Here is an 18,391-nt window from a genome sequence, read left to right on the forward strand (position 1 = left end):
AAAAAAAAAAAAAAAGGGGTACGGTCTTAATGACCAAGGCGAGAGAAATAAGCAAAGTCCTTATAGTGAACATTGTCTTATGTTTACACTGAGATGTAATAATAGAATTTGAAGGAGAACAAAATTGTCTGGTATCCATGAGGGGAGTGCGGCAGCAAGGATAAAAGTAAGGATTTGACAGTGACCCCCTATAAGGCAGCCTGGAAGAGAAGTACCTGTATTTGATACGGGAATTATAAGGAAGAAATATTTCAGTGCCAAGATGTTCCTGTATTGTAGCAGTCCCTGCATTGCTGAAGTTTTTTCTTTATATCGCATATGTCTCCTCATTGACTAAGGTGGGTGAACCAACTAAACTACCCACAGTGAACATTGCTTTATGCCTGCCCTGAGCTGAAATAAAGAGTGCTAAAGGAGAATAATGGTAATGGTAAATGTTTGACTTAACCTGCTCGATTGGCAGTTTAGTAATACTGGAGACTGTGTGTTAGTATGCTGTAAGTAAAAAGTCTCTCTCTCGGAATAGGCGGACGGAAGAAGCCTATATACGTATCTTATTTGGACTTATATTTGATAGTATCTTGGTTATATGGTGTTTTCCTCTTTTCTCCCCCCCCCCTTTTTTTTTTCTTTTTTTTTCCTCTCCCTGTTTTGTGGGTCAATATGAAGGGGAAATCGAGTAAAACAAAAACGAGTACCCCAGTTTCAAGCCCGGTAGGGATCCAAAGATATATGGCGGCAAATTCTTCTATAAGAGAAGAGGAGAGTGGAAGCCCTAGAGTGGAGAAATCTACACGGGCGGGATCCAGCAGACAGAGAGGGGGGGATAGCAGAATAGAGAGGAATCTCCCCACAAAACTATCTGAGACCCAGAAAAACGGAAGGGCTATACAGGGGGAGGTGGGAAGACAGAGGGAGGTGCAGGAGGAGGAGAGACAAGGTGCGGAGGAAGGAGGGACACCCCCGGGAGATTATGGACGGTCGCCATCTTCAGTACAAACCTCACATTTAAAAGAGATGCTTGGGGAGATGTTTGCAAAAATGGAAACCTCCCTTAAGATAGAAATTGCCACAATAAGGGTAGATATCGGGCAGGTATTGGGGAGAGTAGAGGAAATAGAAAATAGAGTAGAGACCCATGAGCAGAAAATAGAAGAAATACGAGAGCAGGTCACAGCACTACGGAAGGGAAATAGGACATTAATGCATAAATTAGAAGATCAGGAAAACCGCAGCAGGAAAAGGAATTTACGGATAAAAGGTCTCCCTGAGTCCCATAACAGTTCGACGCTTAAAGAAGTAGCCCAACAAATTTTCAACCCACTTCTAGATAGAGAAATCTCAGAACCTTTGAGAATAGATAGAATACACAGGATAACACGATCGTCAGGAATGAGGTCAGAATATACGCGGGATGTAATAGTGAGGTTTCACTACGTGGAAGAAAAGACTCAGGTGATGGGGAAAATTAGAACTAATCCAGGATTATCATATGGGGGTGTAGAACTGCAGATTTATTCGAATTTGGCAGCAGAGACCCTAAGAAGAAGGAGGCGACTTAAACCGCTCACAGAAATGATGGTGGCAGCAAATATCCCTTATCAATGGGGATTTCCATCATGCCTAATTGGGAAGAAAGAGGGACGGTCTGCGGTGCTCCGTTATCCGGAGGACTTACAGGATTTCTGTGAGCGATTAGGTTTAAATCCCCCTCCGCAGTTAGAATGGGAAAAGGATGAGGAGGTAGGGTTGATAGGGAGAACTATTAAAAATGGGAGGACTCAGGAGCCTTGGACCAGGCAGAGAGGAAGAGGGTCAATTGGTGGTGAGGGGGTTTTTGCGGGGGATGGGGAGGGTGGGGGGGGGGAGGCGAGCGAGGTGGGGTCTCCTATGGTCGTGGGCTTGAATGAACCCTAGGGAAACTATGGAGGTGGGCCGACCAGGTGGGGAGGCCGCCCAGAACCATGGTAATAACGGGAAAAGGGTTGTCTTACCCAATCCATTGAGATGTTCCGTTATAAGACAGGGGGGGGGTGGGGGGAGGGAGTGGATGGGGGGGTGGGAATGGTTTTGTTGGGGACTCTCACTCGATCCTTCCTTAGACTCAGTAGGAGTAGAGGTACCTGGGACCACTGGACGCGTCAGAAAGAGAGGAAATTAACCTTTTTCAATTTGCAACCAAAGTAAGGGGTCTAAATACAAAAAGGAAAAGATTTAGGATTAATGATGAACTAAGGCATATGGGAGCAAGTGTGGTGTGTCTCCAGGAGACACACATAACACACACTTCAGGCATAAAGATTAACACAGTGGACTTCCCGGTGTGGATATATGGGGATTCTCCCTCCGCTTACTCTAGAGGAGTGGCGATTGGTTTTGGTAAAGCAACAAGATTTGAACTAGAAAAGCGTCTAGTGGACCCAGAGGGGAGATATTTGTGTGTAAAAGGGATGCTATCAAGTATGAAATGTACAATTGTCAATGTCTATGCTCCGAATAAGAATGCTGATAAATTTTTAAGCAAACTGTTAAAAAAGATAGAAGATTTTAAGGAAGGCAACCTGATCTTAGCAGGCGACCTTAATTGGAACATGGACGCGAAGAAGGAGGACATCAGGGAGACAGGAAATGGGCCACCTAGGGTCAAACAGAGGAAGTTGATAAAAGCTTTAGCAGATTTTCAACTGCAGGATGCTTGGAGGGCATTACACCCAAGGGACAAGGACTATACCTGCTTCTCCCAGGTACACGGCTCTTTCTCTAGAATTGATTACATTTTCTTAGAGTACCATCTCCTATCAGCTCTGAGGAAGGCTGAAATAAAATCAATAACGGTTTCTGATCATGCGCCAGTGTTGATCCAGTTGGAGATGGGGGGAATGCGTGAGCCGGGGACAAGCTGGAGGCCCAATGAATTATTGTTACAAGATAAGGAATCAATAAATAAGATTGAACAGGAAATGGAACAATTCTTTAGGTTAAATAATACCCCGGAAGTCTCTATCTCAATACTGTGGGAGTCACATAAAGTCGTAATGAGAGGCATACTAATTGGGATAGGGGCAGGAAAGAAAAAAGAGAGGGAGAGAAGGAAGCGACTATTGTATGAGGAAATACAGAGAGAGGAACAGAGCAGAAGGATGGAGGGGAACCCGGAGAGTCAGGAGTTGAAAAAAATGAAGAGTGAGTTAGAAGAATGTTTGGAACAAGAGAGGAAGGCTGCTTATCACATGCTAGAAAAGGAGAGATATCTTTGGGGGAATAAATCAGGAAAATGGTTGGCCAGGAAGGTAAAGGAAAAAAAAAATAGAACTTTTATCCCAAAGGTAAGAGATAAGAAGGGAGAAATACAAACTATCCCGGAAAAGATAATGGACACCTTCCAGGCGTACTTTGGTGCTCTCTATAATATTGAACATGGGGGGGGGGGGTGCGACCCAAGAGGAAATAGGCGAATACCTGAGGAGGCTAGATCTACACAAGCTAACGCAAGAGGAAACGGCCTCGATAGAAGCCCCAATTGCGATTGAGGAAGTGGAAAGAGCAATTAAAAACACAACAGTGGGAGGATGTCCAGGTCCGGATGGGTTCCCGATCCTATATTATAAGAAATTCCAAAAACAACTTGCGCCAAAACTATGTGAGTACTTCAATGCGGTAGGAGAGGGGGGGGGGGGAAATTTAGAGAAGAAACAATGCTGGCACATATAGCATTAATTTTGAAGGAGGCTAAAGACCCCATGGCAGTTGAAAGCTATAGACCAATATCCCTCTTGAACGCGGATATAAAGCTGTTTGCAAAAATTATTGCGGAACGATTGAGGCCCTATGTACCGGATTTGATCCAGAAAGATCAGGTGGGTTTCGTTCAGGGGAGAGAGGGGAGAGATAACGTTCTGAAAACTATTGTGTTGATGCAGGAGGCGATCAGACAGGGAGCCCCTACCGTTCTGGTATCGATTGATGCTGAAAAAGCATTTGACAGGGTCGGCTGGGGCTTCCTGTTTGAGGTACTAAGATACTTTGGATTAGGTGAAAGGATGGGAAGATGGATAGAGGCTCTGTACGATCATCCCAAAGCCAGGATAAGAATCAATGGATCCCTGTCCCGCCCCCTTGAGTTATTTAATGGGACGCGGCAGGGATGCCCCCTCTCACCGCTTCTTTTCATAATGGTGTTAGAACCCCTTCTGGTAGCCATTAGGAGAAACCAAGATATCCAAGGAATAAAAGTAATGGGTAGGGAGTATAAGATAGCATGCTTCGCCGATGACCTCCTACTGTATATGGCTAACCCAAGGATCTCTATCCCGGTAGTCATGAAAGAACTTACAGAATTTAGGAAGGTCTCAAATTTTAAAGTGAATATGGCGAAGTCGGAGATACTAAACCTAAACCTACCGACAGTGGAACAGAAGGCGTTGCAGGGGAAGTTACCGTTTAGATGGTGCTTGAAAGAATTAGGGTATCTTGGAATTCATTTGACGGTAAAAATGGGAGGTTTGTTCGAGGCTAACTATATCCCCCTTCTTAATAAAATTAAGCAGCAACTGAGTAAGATTCAATATAGAGCCCTCTCGTGGACGGGAAGAATAAATGTTATAAAGATGTTCATCTTACCGATATTCACTTACACCTGCCAAATGATTCCTATCTTGTTATCCCCAGTGTATTTAAATAAACTTAAAACTATGATTGGAAGATTTATATGGAGGGGGAAGGCAGCGAGGGTAGCAATGCATATGTTATCTAGACGTAAAGAGAGAGGGGGGTTGGCCCTACCCGATCTTAAAAAGTATTATGAGGCTATCATGTTATCCCGCATTACGGATTGGATATATAACAAGGAAGGCAAGGACTGGGCAGAATTAGAAATTAATTTAAGCACAAAGAATATAGGAGAATTAATATGGATACCAGCAAAAACTAGAGAGTTAGCGGCAAACACAAGTACACTGACGAAAAATGCACTGTGGGTGTGGGACACAATAAATAAGAGATATGGTTGGACACATAATTCTCCACTAATTCCATTGTTGGATAACTTTTTTTTTAGACCAGGACAGGAAGAGTACATATATTTCAGTAGGTGGGCTGGGAAAGATAGTATTAGATTACACGAGGTCATGGTAGGTGATAGATTATGCACATATGAAGAAATTATAGGGAAGTGGGGACACAAGCCTTTAGATAAATGGAGACACTCACAGTTATTCCATTTTGCCCAGGCCTTGCCGCATCCATTGAGGGGAAAGGAGAAGTTGAGGCCTCTAGAAAAATTACTAGTGAACCGGCATAGTCTGGAAAAAAGGATAGCAAAAATATATAAAATCCTGATAGAGGAAACGGAAAATAAATATCCTGAGTACCTGGGGAAATGGGAAAGGGAAATAGGCCCTTTATGCAATGACGAACAAAGAAACAAAATACTGAGACGTACGTATACGGTAGCGACAGACTCACAAACAAGGGAAATGTCTTATAAACTCCTGACTAGGTGGTATATAACCCCACAGCAAGGAAATAAGATTAGTAAGGAAAACCCCATTGGGTGTTGGAGAGGTTGCTCGGCGGTAGGGTCCTTTGCTCACCTATGGTGGGAGTGCCCTAAAATACAAGCATACTGGGGGAAAATAATAGAAGCAAGTTTAAATGTAACAGGTGAAAGGATCAGGAGTGACCCATGGGTGTGCTTATTTCATAGCACAGAAGATAGAGATGAAGCGTATGGTCGGTCCCTGACCCCTTGTCTGTTGAACGCTGCTAAAGCTTTGATTCCACGGAAATGGAAAAGTCAAGATCCCCCCACTATGAAGGAATGGGTAGAGAGACTGGAAAAGATAAGAAATATTGAAGCTATGATTTCTAAGTCAGAAAGTTCAGAGGAGAGGTATCTGAATAAGTGGAGGCATTGGTTACAATTAAAAAAAACGGATAATTATTGGAAGCTACTCGAATGTTAAGGAATGGCTATAAGGGAAGGATCGAGTGAGAGGGGGAGGGGGGGTATAAAAGGGATTTTTATTGATGACAATGTAAAAAGGATGAATTCTGTAAGAAATGTGATTATTTGATAAAATTGATAAATAAAGAATAATTAAAAAAAAAAAGCATGTGGTGCCCAAGCGGCTGATGTTTTGGCCACGCGAGATACGCTTGAGACATATGTTGCAAATAGCAGCGGTGCGATCTGATGCACTCTTCTCAAAAAAGGCCCACACCAAAGAACTTTTAGAATAACGTGCAGAGGCAGCGCCCTGCACAGGCGGAGCTCTGCGGTGTGATTCAGTCGGTGTGCTTCCCTTAAGCTGGCCCCCGGAGGGCATCCTGCCTCGTTGGACATGTGCCTCCTCCTCCTCTCTCCTACCAGGCACCCACGTGGAGTCAGTGCCCTCATCATCCCCTCCCTCTTCATCGCTGTAGCAAACCTGGCAGTATGCTGCAGCTTGTGGAACATGACTGCCAGATTGTTGTCCTTCTTGAGCATCCCCTCTCTCTGCATTCACGCTACTGCCTTCCTCTAGCTGAGTGTCATCATCAGAGGCTACAAAACACTGGGCATCCTCCTGGAGCATGTACCCAACACTGTGCTCAAAGTGTTCAGGAGACTCCTCAGGAGGACGTGGTGGGTCTAGGGAAGGAGTCACTGATGATGACATTGAGAGGAGGGAAGACGATGCGTTGGCAGCTGCTTTGCTAGTACCCTGAGACTGGATGAGAGAGGATGAGGAGGATGAAGAGGGCTTGGTCATACACTCTACCAAGTCGTTGGCATGTTGCGGCTCAACATGTCCAGCTGCCGAAAAGAAGGACAAGCGTGTCCCATGGCCACGTGCTGATGACAATGCACCGCGTCCACGACCAGCACTGTTGTCTCTAGACACAGAGCCTGCTTGCCCTCTTTTATCGGCTCGCGCCTGTCTGCCTCTCCTTGCTGGCCTTCCAGACATGGTAATGGCCTGAAGGGAGTTAGGTAAAAAAGCAGTTGGGTAGTGTATATTGTGCTAGAGGCACACAACACCCACTAACTCCTGCAGATGCCTTTATTATAGAACACCAGAGATAAAGGGGTATACTGTAATGGAGTCACACAACACCCACTAAGCCCTGCAGATGGCTCTATTAGAGAACAGCAATAAAGGGTAGATACAGGTGTATATTGTGCTGGAGGCACAAAACACCCACTAACTCCTGCAGATGCCTTTATTATAGAACACCAGAGATAAAGGGGTATATACAGATGTATACTGTGCTGTAGACATGTGCATTCGTTTTCGTCCGAATGCATTTTCGTCCGAATTTCAGCTATTTTCGTTTTCGTTTTGACAAACGATAACGAAAGCACAAAATCCGAAAAACGAAAGATCCGACATAAATAAATGCTTTATTTTCGTTTTCATTGTTACAAAGTTCGATATAGAATAGGAGATTCGACATGACTCTGACAATAACAATCTGTCAATAGAACCTGTGGTCGAATGTGCCTAACCTTACCTCTATTAGTCCAAGATTATATAGAGAAAATATTCGACAGAGAAAAAAGATTTGACAGAGAGAAAAGATTCTGCAAGTTACTGTGCTAAAAAGTGTTTGGGGGCCCGGGTCCTGCCCCAGGGGACATGTATCAATGCAAAAAAAAGTTTTAAAAACTACAGTTTTTTCGGGAGCAGTGATTTTAATAATGATTAAAGTGAAACAATAAAAGTGTAATATTCCTTTAAATTTCGTAGCTGGGGGGGCTGTCATAGTATGCCTGTGAAGGGGCTCATGTTTCTGGTGCTTAGAACTGTCCCTGCACAAAGTGTCATTTATGCAGGAAAAAAAGTCCTTTAAAATCACTCGCAGCTATTATGAATTGTCGGGCTCCGTAATACAGAGAACACTCATTGAAAGTCATTGATAAAAAATAAATAAATTAATTAAAAAAAAAGCGTGGGGGTCCCCCAAATTCAATTCCCAGGCCCTTCAGGTCTGGTATGGATATTAAGGGGAACCCTGCCTCAAATTTAAGAAAACATTTGACGTGGGGTTCCCCCTAAATATCCATAACCAGACCCTTCAGGTCTGGTATGGTTATTAACCACCTTCAGACCGGACCATTTTGCTGGTAAATGACCAGAGGTCTTTTTACAATTTGGCACTGCGCTGCTTTAACTGGTAATTGCGCGGTCATGCAATGTTGTACCCAAACAAAATTTGCGTCCTTTTCTTCCCACAAATAGAGCTTTCTTTTGATGGTATTTGATTGCCTCTGCGATTTTTATTTTTTGCGATATAAACGTAAAAAGACCGCAAATTTTGAAGAAAAATGATATTTTCTACTTTTTGTTATTAGAAAAATCCAATAAACTCAATTTTAGTCATACATTTAGGCCAAAATGTATTCAGCCACATGTCTTTGGTAAAAAAAAAGTCAATAATTGTATATTTATTGGTTTGCGCAAAAGTTGTCACATCTACAAACTAAGGTACGTTTTCTGGAATTTACGCAGCTTTTAGTTTACGACTGCCTATCTCATTTCTTGAGGTGCTAAAATGGCAGGGCAGTACAAACCCCCCCCAAATGACCCCATTTTGGAAAGTAGACACCCTAAGGAAATTGATAAGTGGCATGTTGAGCCCATTGAATATTTTATTTTTTTGCCTCAAGCGATTGAATAATGACAAAAAAAATTTTATTTTTTTTTTTTACACAAAGTTGCCACTAAATGATATATTGCTCACACATGCTATGGGCATATGTGAAATGACACCCCAAAATAAATTCTGCTGCTTCTCCTGAGTACGGGGATACCACATATGTGGGACTTTTTGGGAGCCTAGCCGCGTACGGGGCCCCGAAAACCAAGCCCCGCCTTTAGGCTTTCTAAGGGCGTAAATTTTTGATTTCACTTCTCACTACCTATTACAGTTTTGAAGGCCATAAAATGCCAAGATGGCACAAAACCCCCACAAATGACCCCATTTTAGAAAGTAGACACCCCAAGCTATTTGCTGAGAGGCATTTTGAGTCCATGGAATATTTTATATTTTGCCACAAGTTGCGGGAAAATTACAAACTTTTTTTTTTTTTTTCACAAAGTTGTCACTAAATGATATATTGCTCACGCATGCCATGGGCATATGTGAAATGACACCCCAAAATAAATTCTGCTGCTTTTCCTGAGTACGGGGATACCACATATGTGGGACTTTTTGGGAGCCTAGCCGCGTACGGGGCCCCGAAAACCAAGCACCGCCTTCAGGCTTTCTAAGGGCGTAAATTTTTGATTTCACTTCTCACTACCTATTACAGTTTTGAAGGCCATAAAATGCCAAGATGGCACAAAACCCCCACAAATGACCCCATTTTAGAAAGTAGACACCCCAAGCTATTTGCTGAGAGGCATTTTGAGTCCATGGAATATTTTATATTTTGCCACAAGTTGTGGGAAAATTACAAACTTTAATTTTTTTTTATTTTTTTTTCACAAAGTTGTCACTAAATGATATATTGCTCACACATGCTATGGGCATATGTGAAATGACACCCCAAAATAAATTCTGCTGCTTCTCCTGAGTACGGGGATACCACATATGTGGGACTTTTTGGGAGCCTAGCCGCGTACGGGGCCCCGAAAACCAAGAACCGCCTTCAGGTTTTCTAAGGGCGTAAATATTTGACTTCACTCCTCACTACCTATTACAGTTTCGAAGGCCATAAAATGCCAAGATGGCACAAAACCCCCACAAATGACCCCATTTTAGAAAGTAGACACCCCAAGCTATTTGCTGAGAGGCATGTTGAGTCCATGGAATATTTTATATTTTGCCACAAGTTGCGGGAAAATTACAAACTTTTTTTTTTTTTTTTTCACAAAGTTGTCACTAAATGATATATTGCTCACGCATGCCATGGGCATATGTGAAATGACACCCCAAAATAAATTCTGCTGCTTCTCCTGAGTACGGGGATACCACATATGTGGGACTTTTTGGGAGCCTAGCCGCGTACGGGGCCCCGAAAACCAAGCACCGCCTTCAGGCTTTCTAAGGGCGTTACAGTTTTGAAGGCCATAAAATGCCAAGATGGCACAAACCCCCCCCCCAAATGACCCCATTTTGGAAAGTAGACACCCCTAAATTTAGGGGTACACTAGTGAGACTAGGTAATAAATGGCGGGTGCCCTGAAACTATAAAAAAAATAACTAACCAACCAGCGTCACCTGTAACAGTTATATGGTGATCACTGGTGAAAGGGTTAACTAGGGGGCAATCAGGGGGCTTTATGCGGTAGTATATGGGGGTCCCTGGTGCTATAAAAAGCTGCGGCGAACCTAAATACCTACCTGCCTAACTAGCGTCACCTGTGACACTAATACAGTGATCAGAAAAACGATCGCTTATTAGGCTGGGTTCACACTGGAGCGATGCGGGAACGCCACGAATCCGCGGCGGGTTCCCGCATCACATGCCTCCCGGCGGCAGTTCACACTGCCCTATGTGAACTGCTGGGAGTGTCAGTGAAATGTTAATGACACCCCCAGATCAGTTCGCATATCGCAGTGCGATCTGCAAACTCGGATCGCATGGTGTGAACACCCATGCGATCCGATTCTGCTGCGGACCAAAAAAAGGGTCCCGTGCGAGTTTGCGGCGGGTGCGGCGGGTGCGACACGAATTCAGCCATACTATCTGTATGGCTGAACTCGAATCGCACAGAGATCGGATGTGATTTGCACTGCAGTGCGGTGCGAATCACATCCGTTCTCATAAACCGCTGCAATGTGAACCCAGCCTTAGTGACACTGGCGACGGGGGGTGATCACGGGGTTAAACCTTTATTGGGGGGGTTAGGGGGGTACCTTAGAAATAAAGGGGGCTAACCCTAACTGCCCTAACAGTTATTACAGTCAAAAAAGACACCCGCCGGGTGATCAGGGGGTTAAACCTTTATTAGGTAATAAATGGCGGGTGCCCTGAAACTATAAAAAAATAACTAACCAACCAGCGTCACCTGTAACAGTTATATGGTGATCACTGGTGAAAGGGTTAACTAGGGGGCAATCAGGGGGCTTTATGCGGTAGTATATGGGGGTCCCTGGCGCTATAAAAAGCTGCGGCGAACCTAAATACCTACCTGCCTAACTAGCGTCACCTGTGACACTAATACAGCGATCAGAAAAACTATCGCTTATTAGGCTGGGTTCACACTGGAGCGATGCGGGAACGCCATGAATCCGCGGCGGGTTCCCGCATCGCATGCCTCCCGGCGGCAGTTCACACTGCCCTATGCGAACTGCTGGGAGTGTCAGTGAAATGTTAATGACACCCCCAGATCAGTTCGCATATCGCAGTGCGATCTTCAAACTCGGATCGCATGGTGTGAACACCCATGCGATCCGATTCTGCTGCGGGCCAAAAAAAGGGTCCCGTGCGAATTTGCGGCGGGTGCGGCGGGTGCGACACGAATTCAGCCATACTATCTGTATGGCTGAACTCGAATCGCACAGAGATCGGATGTGATTTGCACTGCAGTGCGGTGCGAATCACATTCGTTCTCATAAACCGCTGCAATGTGAACCCAGCCTTAGTGACACTGGCGACGGGGGGTGATCACGGGGTTAAACCTTTATTGGGGGGGTTAGGGGGGCACATTAGAACTAAAGGGGGCTAACCCTAACTGCCCTAACAGTTATTACAGTCACAAATGACACCAATGCAAAAAAAAAAAAAAAAAGCAATTGGTGTCACTGTGACTGGGGGGGCAGGGGTAATTGGGGGGTGATCGGGGGGTAAAGGGGGGGTGTGAGTGTGCCTGGCATGTTCTACTGTATGTGTGGTGTGTTGGTGCAACTCACCGAACCTCTCTCCTCGGTGCCGGAACGAAAAATACCGACACGGAGGAGAGAATACATCACTTCCTCTCCTGTGTTTACATTACAGGAGAGGAAATTATGTCACGGGACATTTTCATTCGTCGGGAGCGATCGCGAGGGGGTGGCCATGAATGAATGGCCGTCCCCTCATCCGGGATCGCTCCCGAATGAATACCGACCGCCGCAGGCACTGGGCGGGGGCCCGATCGGGCCCCCGACCGGCGGGCAGGCAAGGACGTACATGTAAGCCCTTATGCCTGCCTGTGCCATTCTGTCGACGTACATCGTCGTGCGGCGGTCGGCAAGTGGTTAAGGGGAACCCCGCGTCAAATTTTAAAAAAAATTTACGTGGGGTTCCCCCTAAAAATCCATACCAGACCCTTTATCCGAGCACGCAACCTGGCAGGCCGAGAGCGGCCCCCCCTCCCTCCTGAACCGTACCAGGCCACATGCCCTCAACATTGGGAGGATGCTTTGGGGGTCTGTGACCCCTCAAAGCACCTTGTCCCCATGTTGATGAGGACAAGGGCCTCATCCCCACAACCGTGGCCGGTGGTTGTGGAGGTCTGCGGGCGGGGGGCTTATCAGAATCTGGAAGCCCCCTTTAACAAGGGGACCCCCAGATCCTGGCCCCCCCCTGATTGAAATGGTAAGGGGGTACAAAAGTACCCCTACCATTTCACAAAGAAAGTGTAAAAAATGGTTAAATATCTTGCTATCCAGCGACAGACGGTCATCTCTCCAGCGATGGCTCATCTCATCCAGCGCAGCGAATACATCCTTCTTCTGTCTCCGTGGAGGAGACACTGCAGGCATTCCGGCGGCTTGATGTTTCTTATATACGGAGGGCGGGGCCACCCGTCACCTGACCCCGCCCCCCTCTGACGCAAGGGGAAACCCGGGGTTCCCTGTGACGTATGGGTGACCCCACACCCCTCTGATGTAACACAGGCAGGTTTCCGTTACATCAGAGGGGGGCGGGGTCACCCATACATCACGGGGGAACCCCGGGTTTCCCCTTGCGTCAGAGGGGGCGGGGTCAGGTGACGGGTGGCCCCGCCCTCCGTATATAAGAAACGTCGAGCCGCCGGAATGCCTGCAGTGTCTCCTCCACGGAGACAGAAGAAGGATGGATTCGCTGCGCTGGATGAGATGAGCCATCGCTGAAGAGATGACCGTCCGTCGCTGGATAGCAAGAGTGGATTACCGCCGCTGGAATCTTTTTTTTATTTTTTTATTTTTAATAAAGGAATTTTTCAAAAGTGTGTTTGTTTTATTTAACCAGTTTTTACACTTTCTTTGTGAAATGGTAGGGGTACTTTTGTACCCCCTTACCATTTCAAACAGGGGGGGCCGGGATCTGGGGGTCCCCTTGTTAAAGGGGGCTTCCAGATTCTGATAAGCCCCCCGCCCACAGACCTCCACAACCACCGGCCACGGTTGTGGGGATGAGGCCCTTGTCCTCATCAACATGGGGACAAGGTGCTTTGAGGGGTCACAGACCCCCAAAGCATCCTCCCAATGTTGAGGGTATGTGGCCTGGTACGGTTCAGGAGGGAGGGGGGGCCGCTCTCTCGTCCCCCCCTCTTTTCCTGCGGCCTGCCAGGTTGCGTGCTCGGATAAAGGGTCTGGTATGGATTTTTAGGGGGAACCCCACGTCAATTTTTTTTTAATTTGACGCGGGGTTCCCCTTAATATCCATACCAGACCTGAAGGGTCTGGTTATGGATATTTAGGGGGAACCTCACGTCTAATTTTTTCTTAAATTTGAGGCAGGGTTCCCCTTAATATCCATACCAGACCTGAAGGGCCTGGTAATTGAATTTGGGGGACCCCCACGCTTTTTTTATTTATTTATTTATTTTTTTTATCAATGACTTTCAATGAGTGTTCTCTGTATTAGGAGCCGACAATTCATAATAGCTGCGAGTGATTTTAAAGGACTTTTTTTCCTGCATAAATGACACTTTGTGCAGGGACAGTTCTAAGCACCAGAAACATGAGCCCCTTCACAGGCATACTATAGACAACCCCCCCCCCCCCCCCCCCCTACGAAATTTAAAGGAATATTACACTTTTATTGTTTCACTTTAATCATTATTAAAATCACTGCTCCCGAAAAAACGGCCGTTTTTAAAACTTTTTTTTGCATTGATACATGTCCCCTGGGGCAGGACCCGGGTCCCCAAACACTTTTTAGGACAGTAACTTGCAAATTAGCCTTTAAAATTAGCACTTTAGATTTTGAACGTTGGAGTCCCATAGACTTTAATAGGGTTCTAAAGTATGCTATATACTAGCTCCGTCGAATCTTCTTTATACATTCGACAGACACCATAAGCCTTCAAAGACAGATTCGACCGTAATTCATGTGGATTTTCGGACGAATGCAATTTTTGAACGAAAAACAAAATAAATAAAAACGAATTTCGGGAGTAACTAAATAAATTAAGTTTTCGGACGAAAACAAAATTCCGAAATGAAATATTTTACTCTGCACATGTCTACTGTGCTGTGCTGGAGGCACACACAACTTCCAATAACTCCTGCAGATGGCAAGTGGGCTCAAATAGAGAAGAGCTCTGTAGGTGGATATAGCGGTATGTACTGGGTACACAGCACACAGACAGCACGGACAAGCTCCTAACACTACTGACTGCAAGCTCTATTATAAAAGATAGATCACTAGCTATATAGGTGAGGTGAATATAGCGAAAATTGGCCGAAAACGATTGGTGTGTACTGTGTTGAAGGTACACAGAACACCCACTAACTGCTTCAGACGCCAACACACTATACAAGGCCACCGCACTGGCGGCCTTATATAGTGTGGGGCGTGCACTACACAGCCTGTGCTATGATTGGCCACATGCATCCTGCCTGTGGCCAATTGTGGCTCTCCTCGCTGCTGGCGCTGCGATTGGCCAAGCATGCGGGGTCACAGTGCATGCTTGGCCAATCATGAGCCAGCAATGCACTGCGCCATCGCAGTGCATTGTGGGCCGTGAGCGTCACACGAATTTGGTGCGAACGGACCAAAACGTTCGGACTTCGCCGAACGGGCGAACCGTATGTTCGACTCGAACACAAAGCTCATCCCTAGTCACGGGACTCAGCAGGACATTTCTTCAGCCAGACATGATTGTTCCATTTCTCTGCGGAGTTGAACGGACGGAAACCCCAGGTGAGCACTTATCTGATTGGACTGCTTTTGAGGCTGTGTATGTAGAGATCCAGGCTCATAGGGATGAGGGAGCTCAAGAGTGTGTGTGCATACAGCCTGGGTGAACCAAAATGGCCGCCTTTCTTGGCTTCTGGGACCGTATCAGCAGCCCGTGTATTAATGGGGGGTAGATTCTTGAGGGTATCCTTGTCTATTTCTACAGGCTGCCAGGCCACGATTTCCAGGGGGTTAGTGAGTCTAGGATGGGGCCCAGAAGAGATGGAGGTGTAGCAAGATAGCCGTCCCTCTAATTCTCTGTAGCCAGGGCCCTGGCTGCAAATACAGCCAGATAAAAGTGTATGCTCCCTTAATAACCCCTTTGGATGTCTCTGATGATCAGGCTAGAGTGCTCCTGGGGGTGGATGGGGATTGGGCCCAGGGAAGACAGAGAGGCCACCGGGTGTACCAAGATGGCCGCCGTCACTTACCAGGACCCTTCTGGTTGATCCCAGGGTGACTCAGGGAGGACTTCGGGCCCCAGGTGGCAGGCTGGATGTCCCTGGCAATCTACAGGTGGAGAAAAGTGCCCCTGGGCTTTGTATTCCACCGGAGCTCAGCCTCCAGGTGGAGCAAGATGGCTGCCACTCCTCGTTGCAGGCCGAAGCCTCAGACTGTCCTGCTGGGTGGCCGGATCTCCATGAATGGCACGCCCACTCTAATTGTGTGCCCCAGCTTCTCCTGATATGCCCAGGGCAACAAAACATGAAAAATGCCAAGTGGGGTGAATACTTTTGCAAGGCACTGTATGTGTAGTTAGAGACTCAGCATTAGTCTCAGTAACTACAATAATAACCTCCAGCATTAGTATCAGTGACTGCCATAATAACCCCCAACGTTAGTGTCAGTGACTGCATTAACTACCAACGATATTGTCAGTGACGGCAAGATTAACCCCCAGCATTAGTGTCAGTGACTGCAACAATAACCCCCAATGTTAGTGTCAGTGACTGCAATAATATCCCCCAACGTCAGTGTCAGTGACTGCAATAAAAACCCCCAGCATTAGTGTCAGTGATTGCAATAATAACCCCCAGCATTAGTGTCAGTGATTGCAATAATAATCCCCAGCATCAGTGTCAGTGATTGCAATAATAACCCCCAGCATTAGTGTCAGTGATTGCAATAATAACCCCTAGCATTAGTGTCAGTGAGTGCAATAATAACCCCCAGCATTAGTGTCAGTGATTGCAATAATAACCCCCGTTAGTGTCAGTGACTGCAATAATAACCCCCAACATTAGTGTCAGTGACTGCAATAATAACTCCCAGCATTAGTGTCAGTGACTGCAGTAATAACCCCAACGTTGGTGTCAGTGACTGCAGTAATAACCCCCAGCATTAGTGTCAGTGACTGCAATAATAACCCCCAGCATTAGTGTTTTTCCAACAGGTGGCAGACCCACCCCAGGACACGTTAGGGTGCAGACAGAGAGTCACATGGCGACCTTCTTCTATAATGTATAGCAAATAGCAAAATATAAGTAAACTTCAGCTTTAAAACAAAACAAAAGGCTAAAATGACCCATTGATCTTATACTTGCTGCATACAGTTTGTAATAAATCTCAAAGGAAATGCCTTTTTAATATTCCTTCAAGCAATCACATGATGGACCACAAAGCCCCAGTGGATGTGCTGTCTATGATGCTGATTGAGCGATCTAAGTAGTTCCACCGAAATTTCTTACAAAGTGTATGCGGCAGATATAAAAGAAAATAGTTAAGACGTTGGTTATTTAAGCCTTTTCGTCTGCTTTAGGGTATAGACAACAGTGTCTCAAAATACACACTTTGTCAATACACTACTGTATACTTTCCCTTTTGTAGAGAAACCAACTAACCTCCATGAGAGTGTTTGCCATGTCTCCATTCCTGACCTGTAGAAGGTTCCCAATCAGTGGGAGAGGGGTAGGACCCGGGGGAAGTCGTCTCCTATTAGACACCTGGTTCCAGATAACATACAGAATTATAAGACAAAGAAGAGCAGTGAGGAGAAGAGTCCCACATTCTGATGCCTCCATGTTTGTTAGTGAAAGATTTAATATATGATTGCAGCCTCTGTGTTTACATGGACTTCATCCAAGAGGCCAGAATCCGGAGTTCTTTGAATCCTGCAGTGTGCGCTGATTGGCATTTTGCCAATCATTCTTTTAAGAGCTGATAGAGAATAGAAAGAAGGGGGCACAGTCTGGGTACTTTCCTAGAAAAGCAAATTGCAATTTACAAATGCTATCCTGGCAGCTAACCTGGATGCTTCCAAAAGCTGAATTAAAAATCTATAGCACATAACTTTTTTTTTGCATTTTAAGGTCACAATTTTTTTTCTCTTATGTCAAAGCTAAGGCTTTGAATGGGACCAATTACTATTTGATTTTTGTTTCTAATCTGATTTTTAGTCAATATTAACTACTTAAAGACCAAGCCTCTTTTTGAGAAGTTAAAAACAGTTTTTTTGCTAGAAAATTACTTAGAACCTACTTTTTTTTTTTGAATACTCTAGAGAATAAAATTACCATTGTTGCAATACTTTCTGTCACATCGCATTTGCACAGTGGTCTTACAAGCGCATTTTTTGGGGAAAAAATACACTTTTTTGAATTACAAAATAAGACAGCAGTAAAGTCAGCCCTTTTTTTTTGTACTGTGAAAGATAATGTTACGCCGAGTAAATTGATACCCAACATGACATGCTTCAAAATTGCTCCCGCTCGTGGAATGGCGACAAACTTTTACCCTTAAAAATCTCCATAGGCGAGGTTTTAAAAAATTCTACAGGTTGCATGTTTTAAGTAGCAGAGGAGGTCTAGGGCTAGAATTATTGCTCTCGCTTTACTGATCGCAACAATACCTCACATGTATGGTTTGAACATCGTTTTCATATGCAGGCTACTCACGTATGCATTCACTTCTGCACGTGAGCTCGTCGGGGCGCGTTTAAAAAAATTTCTTTTTTTTTCTTATTTAGTTTACTTTTTTTTTTTTTTTTTTTACACAGTTTATTTATTTATTTATTTATTTATTTTTTTAATTGTGTCAATTTTATTCCTATTACAAGGAATGTAAACATCTCTTGTAATAGAAAAAAGCATGACAGGTCCTCTTAAATATGAGATCTGGGGTAAAAAAAGACCTCAGATGTCATATTTACACTAAAATGCAATATAAAAAAATGTAAAAAAAATGTGTAATTTAATTTAAAAAAAAAGGTTTAAGAGCTATGGGTGGAAGTGATTGTTTTGACGTCACTTCCGCCCTGCAATGTTATGGAGACGGGTGGGGGCCATCTTCCCCTCACTTGTCTCCATGCCCAGC

At 45.0% G+C, this 18,391-nt stretch overlaps 1 protein-coding gene across 1 annotated transcript in view; it reads right to left on the bottom strand.

Annotated features, from left to right (window-relative positions):
* The window catches only part of LOC143982852 (cytochrome P450 2G1-like), a 54,058-nt gene extending 36,875 nt beyond the window's left edge, over window positions 1-17,183 (bottom strand). Inside the window, exon 1 of the mRNA XM_077481904.1 lies at window positions 16,921-17,183. Within this exon, the coding sequence (XP_077338030.1) occupies window positions 16,921-17,100 (180 nt within the window). The 5' untranslated portion in view covers window positions 17,101-17,183. The remainder of the gene's footprint in view (window positions 1-16,920) is intronic.
* Between the last annotated feature and the right edge of the window lie 1,208 nt (window positions 17,184-18,391).

This window comes from Lithobates pipiens, unplaced genomic scaffold (genome assembly GCF_037356315.1).
Source record: "Lithobates pipiens isolate NorthernLeopardFrog02 unplaced genomic scaffold, aLitPip1_a1.2 Scaffold_1, whole genome shotgun sequence".
NCBI lineage: Eukaryota > Metazoa > Chordata > Amphibia > Anura > Ranidae > Lithobates > Lithobates pipiens.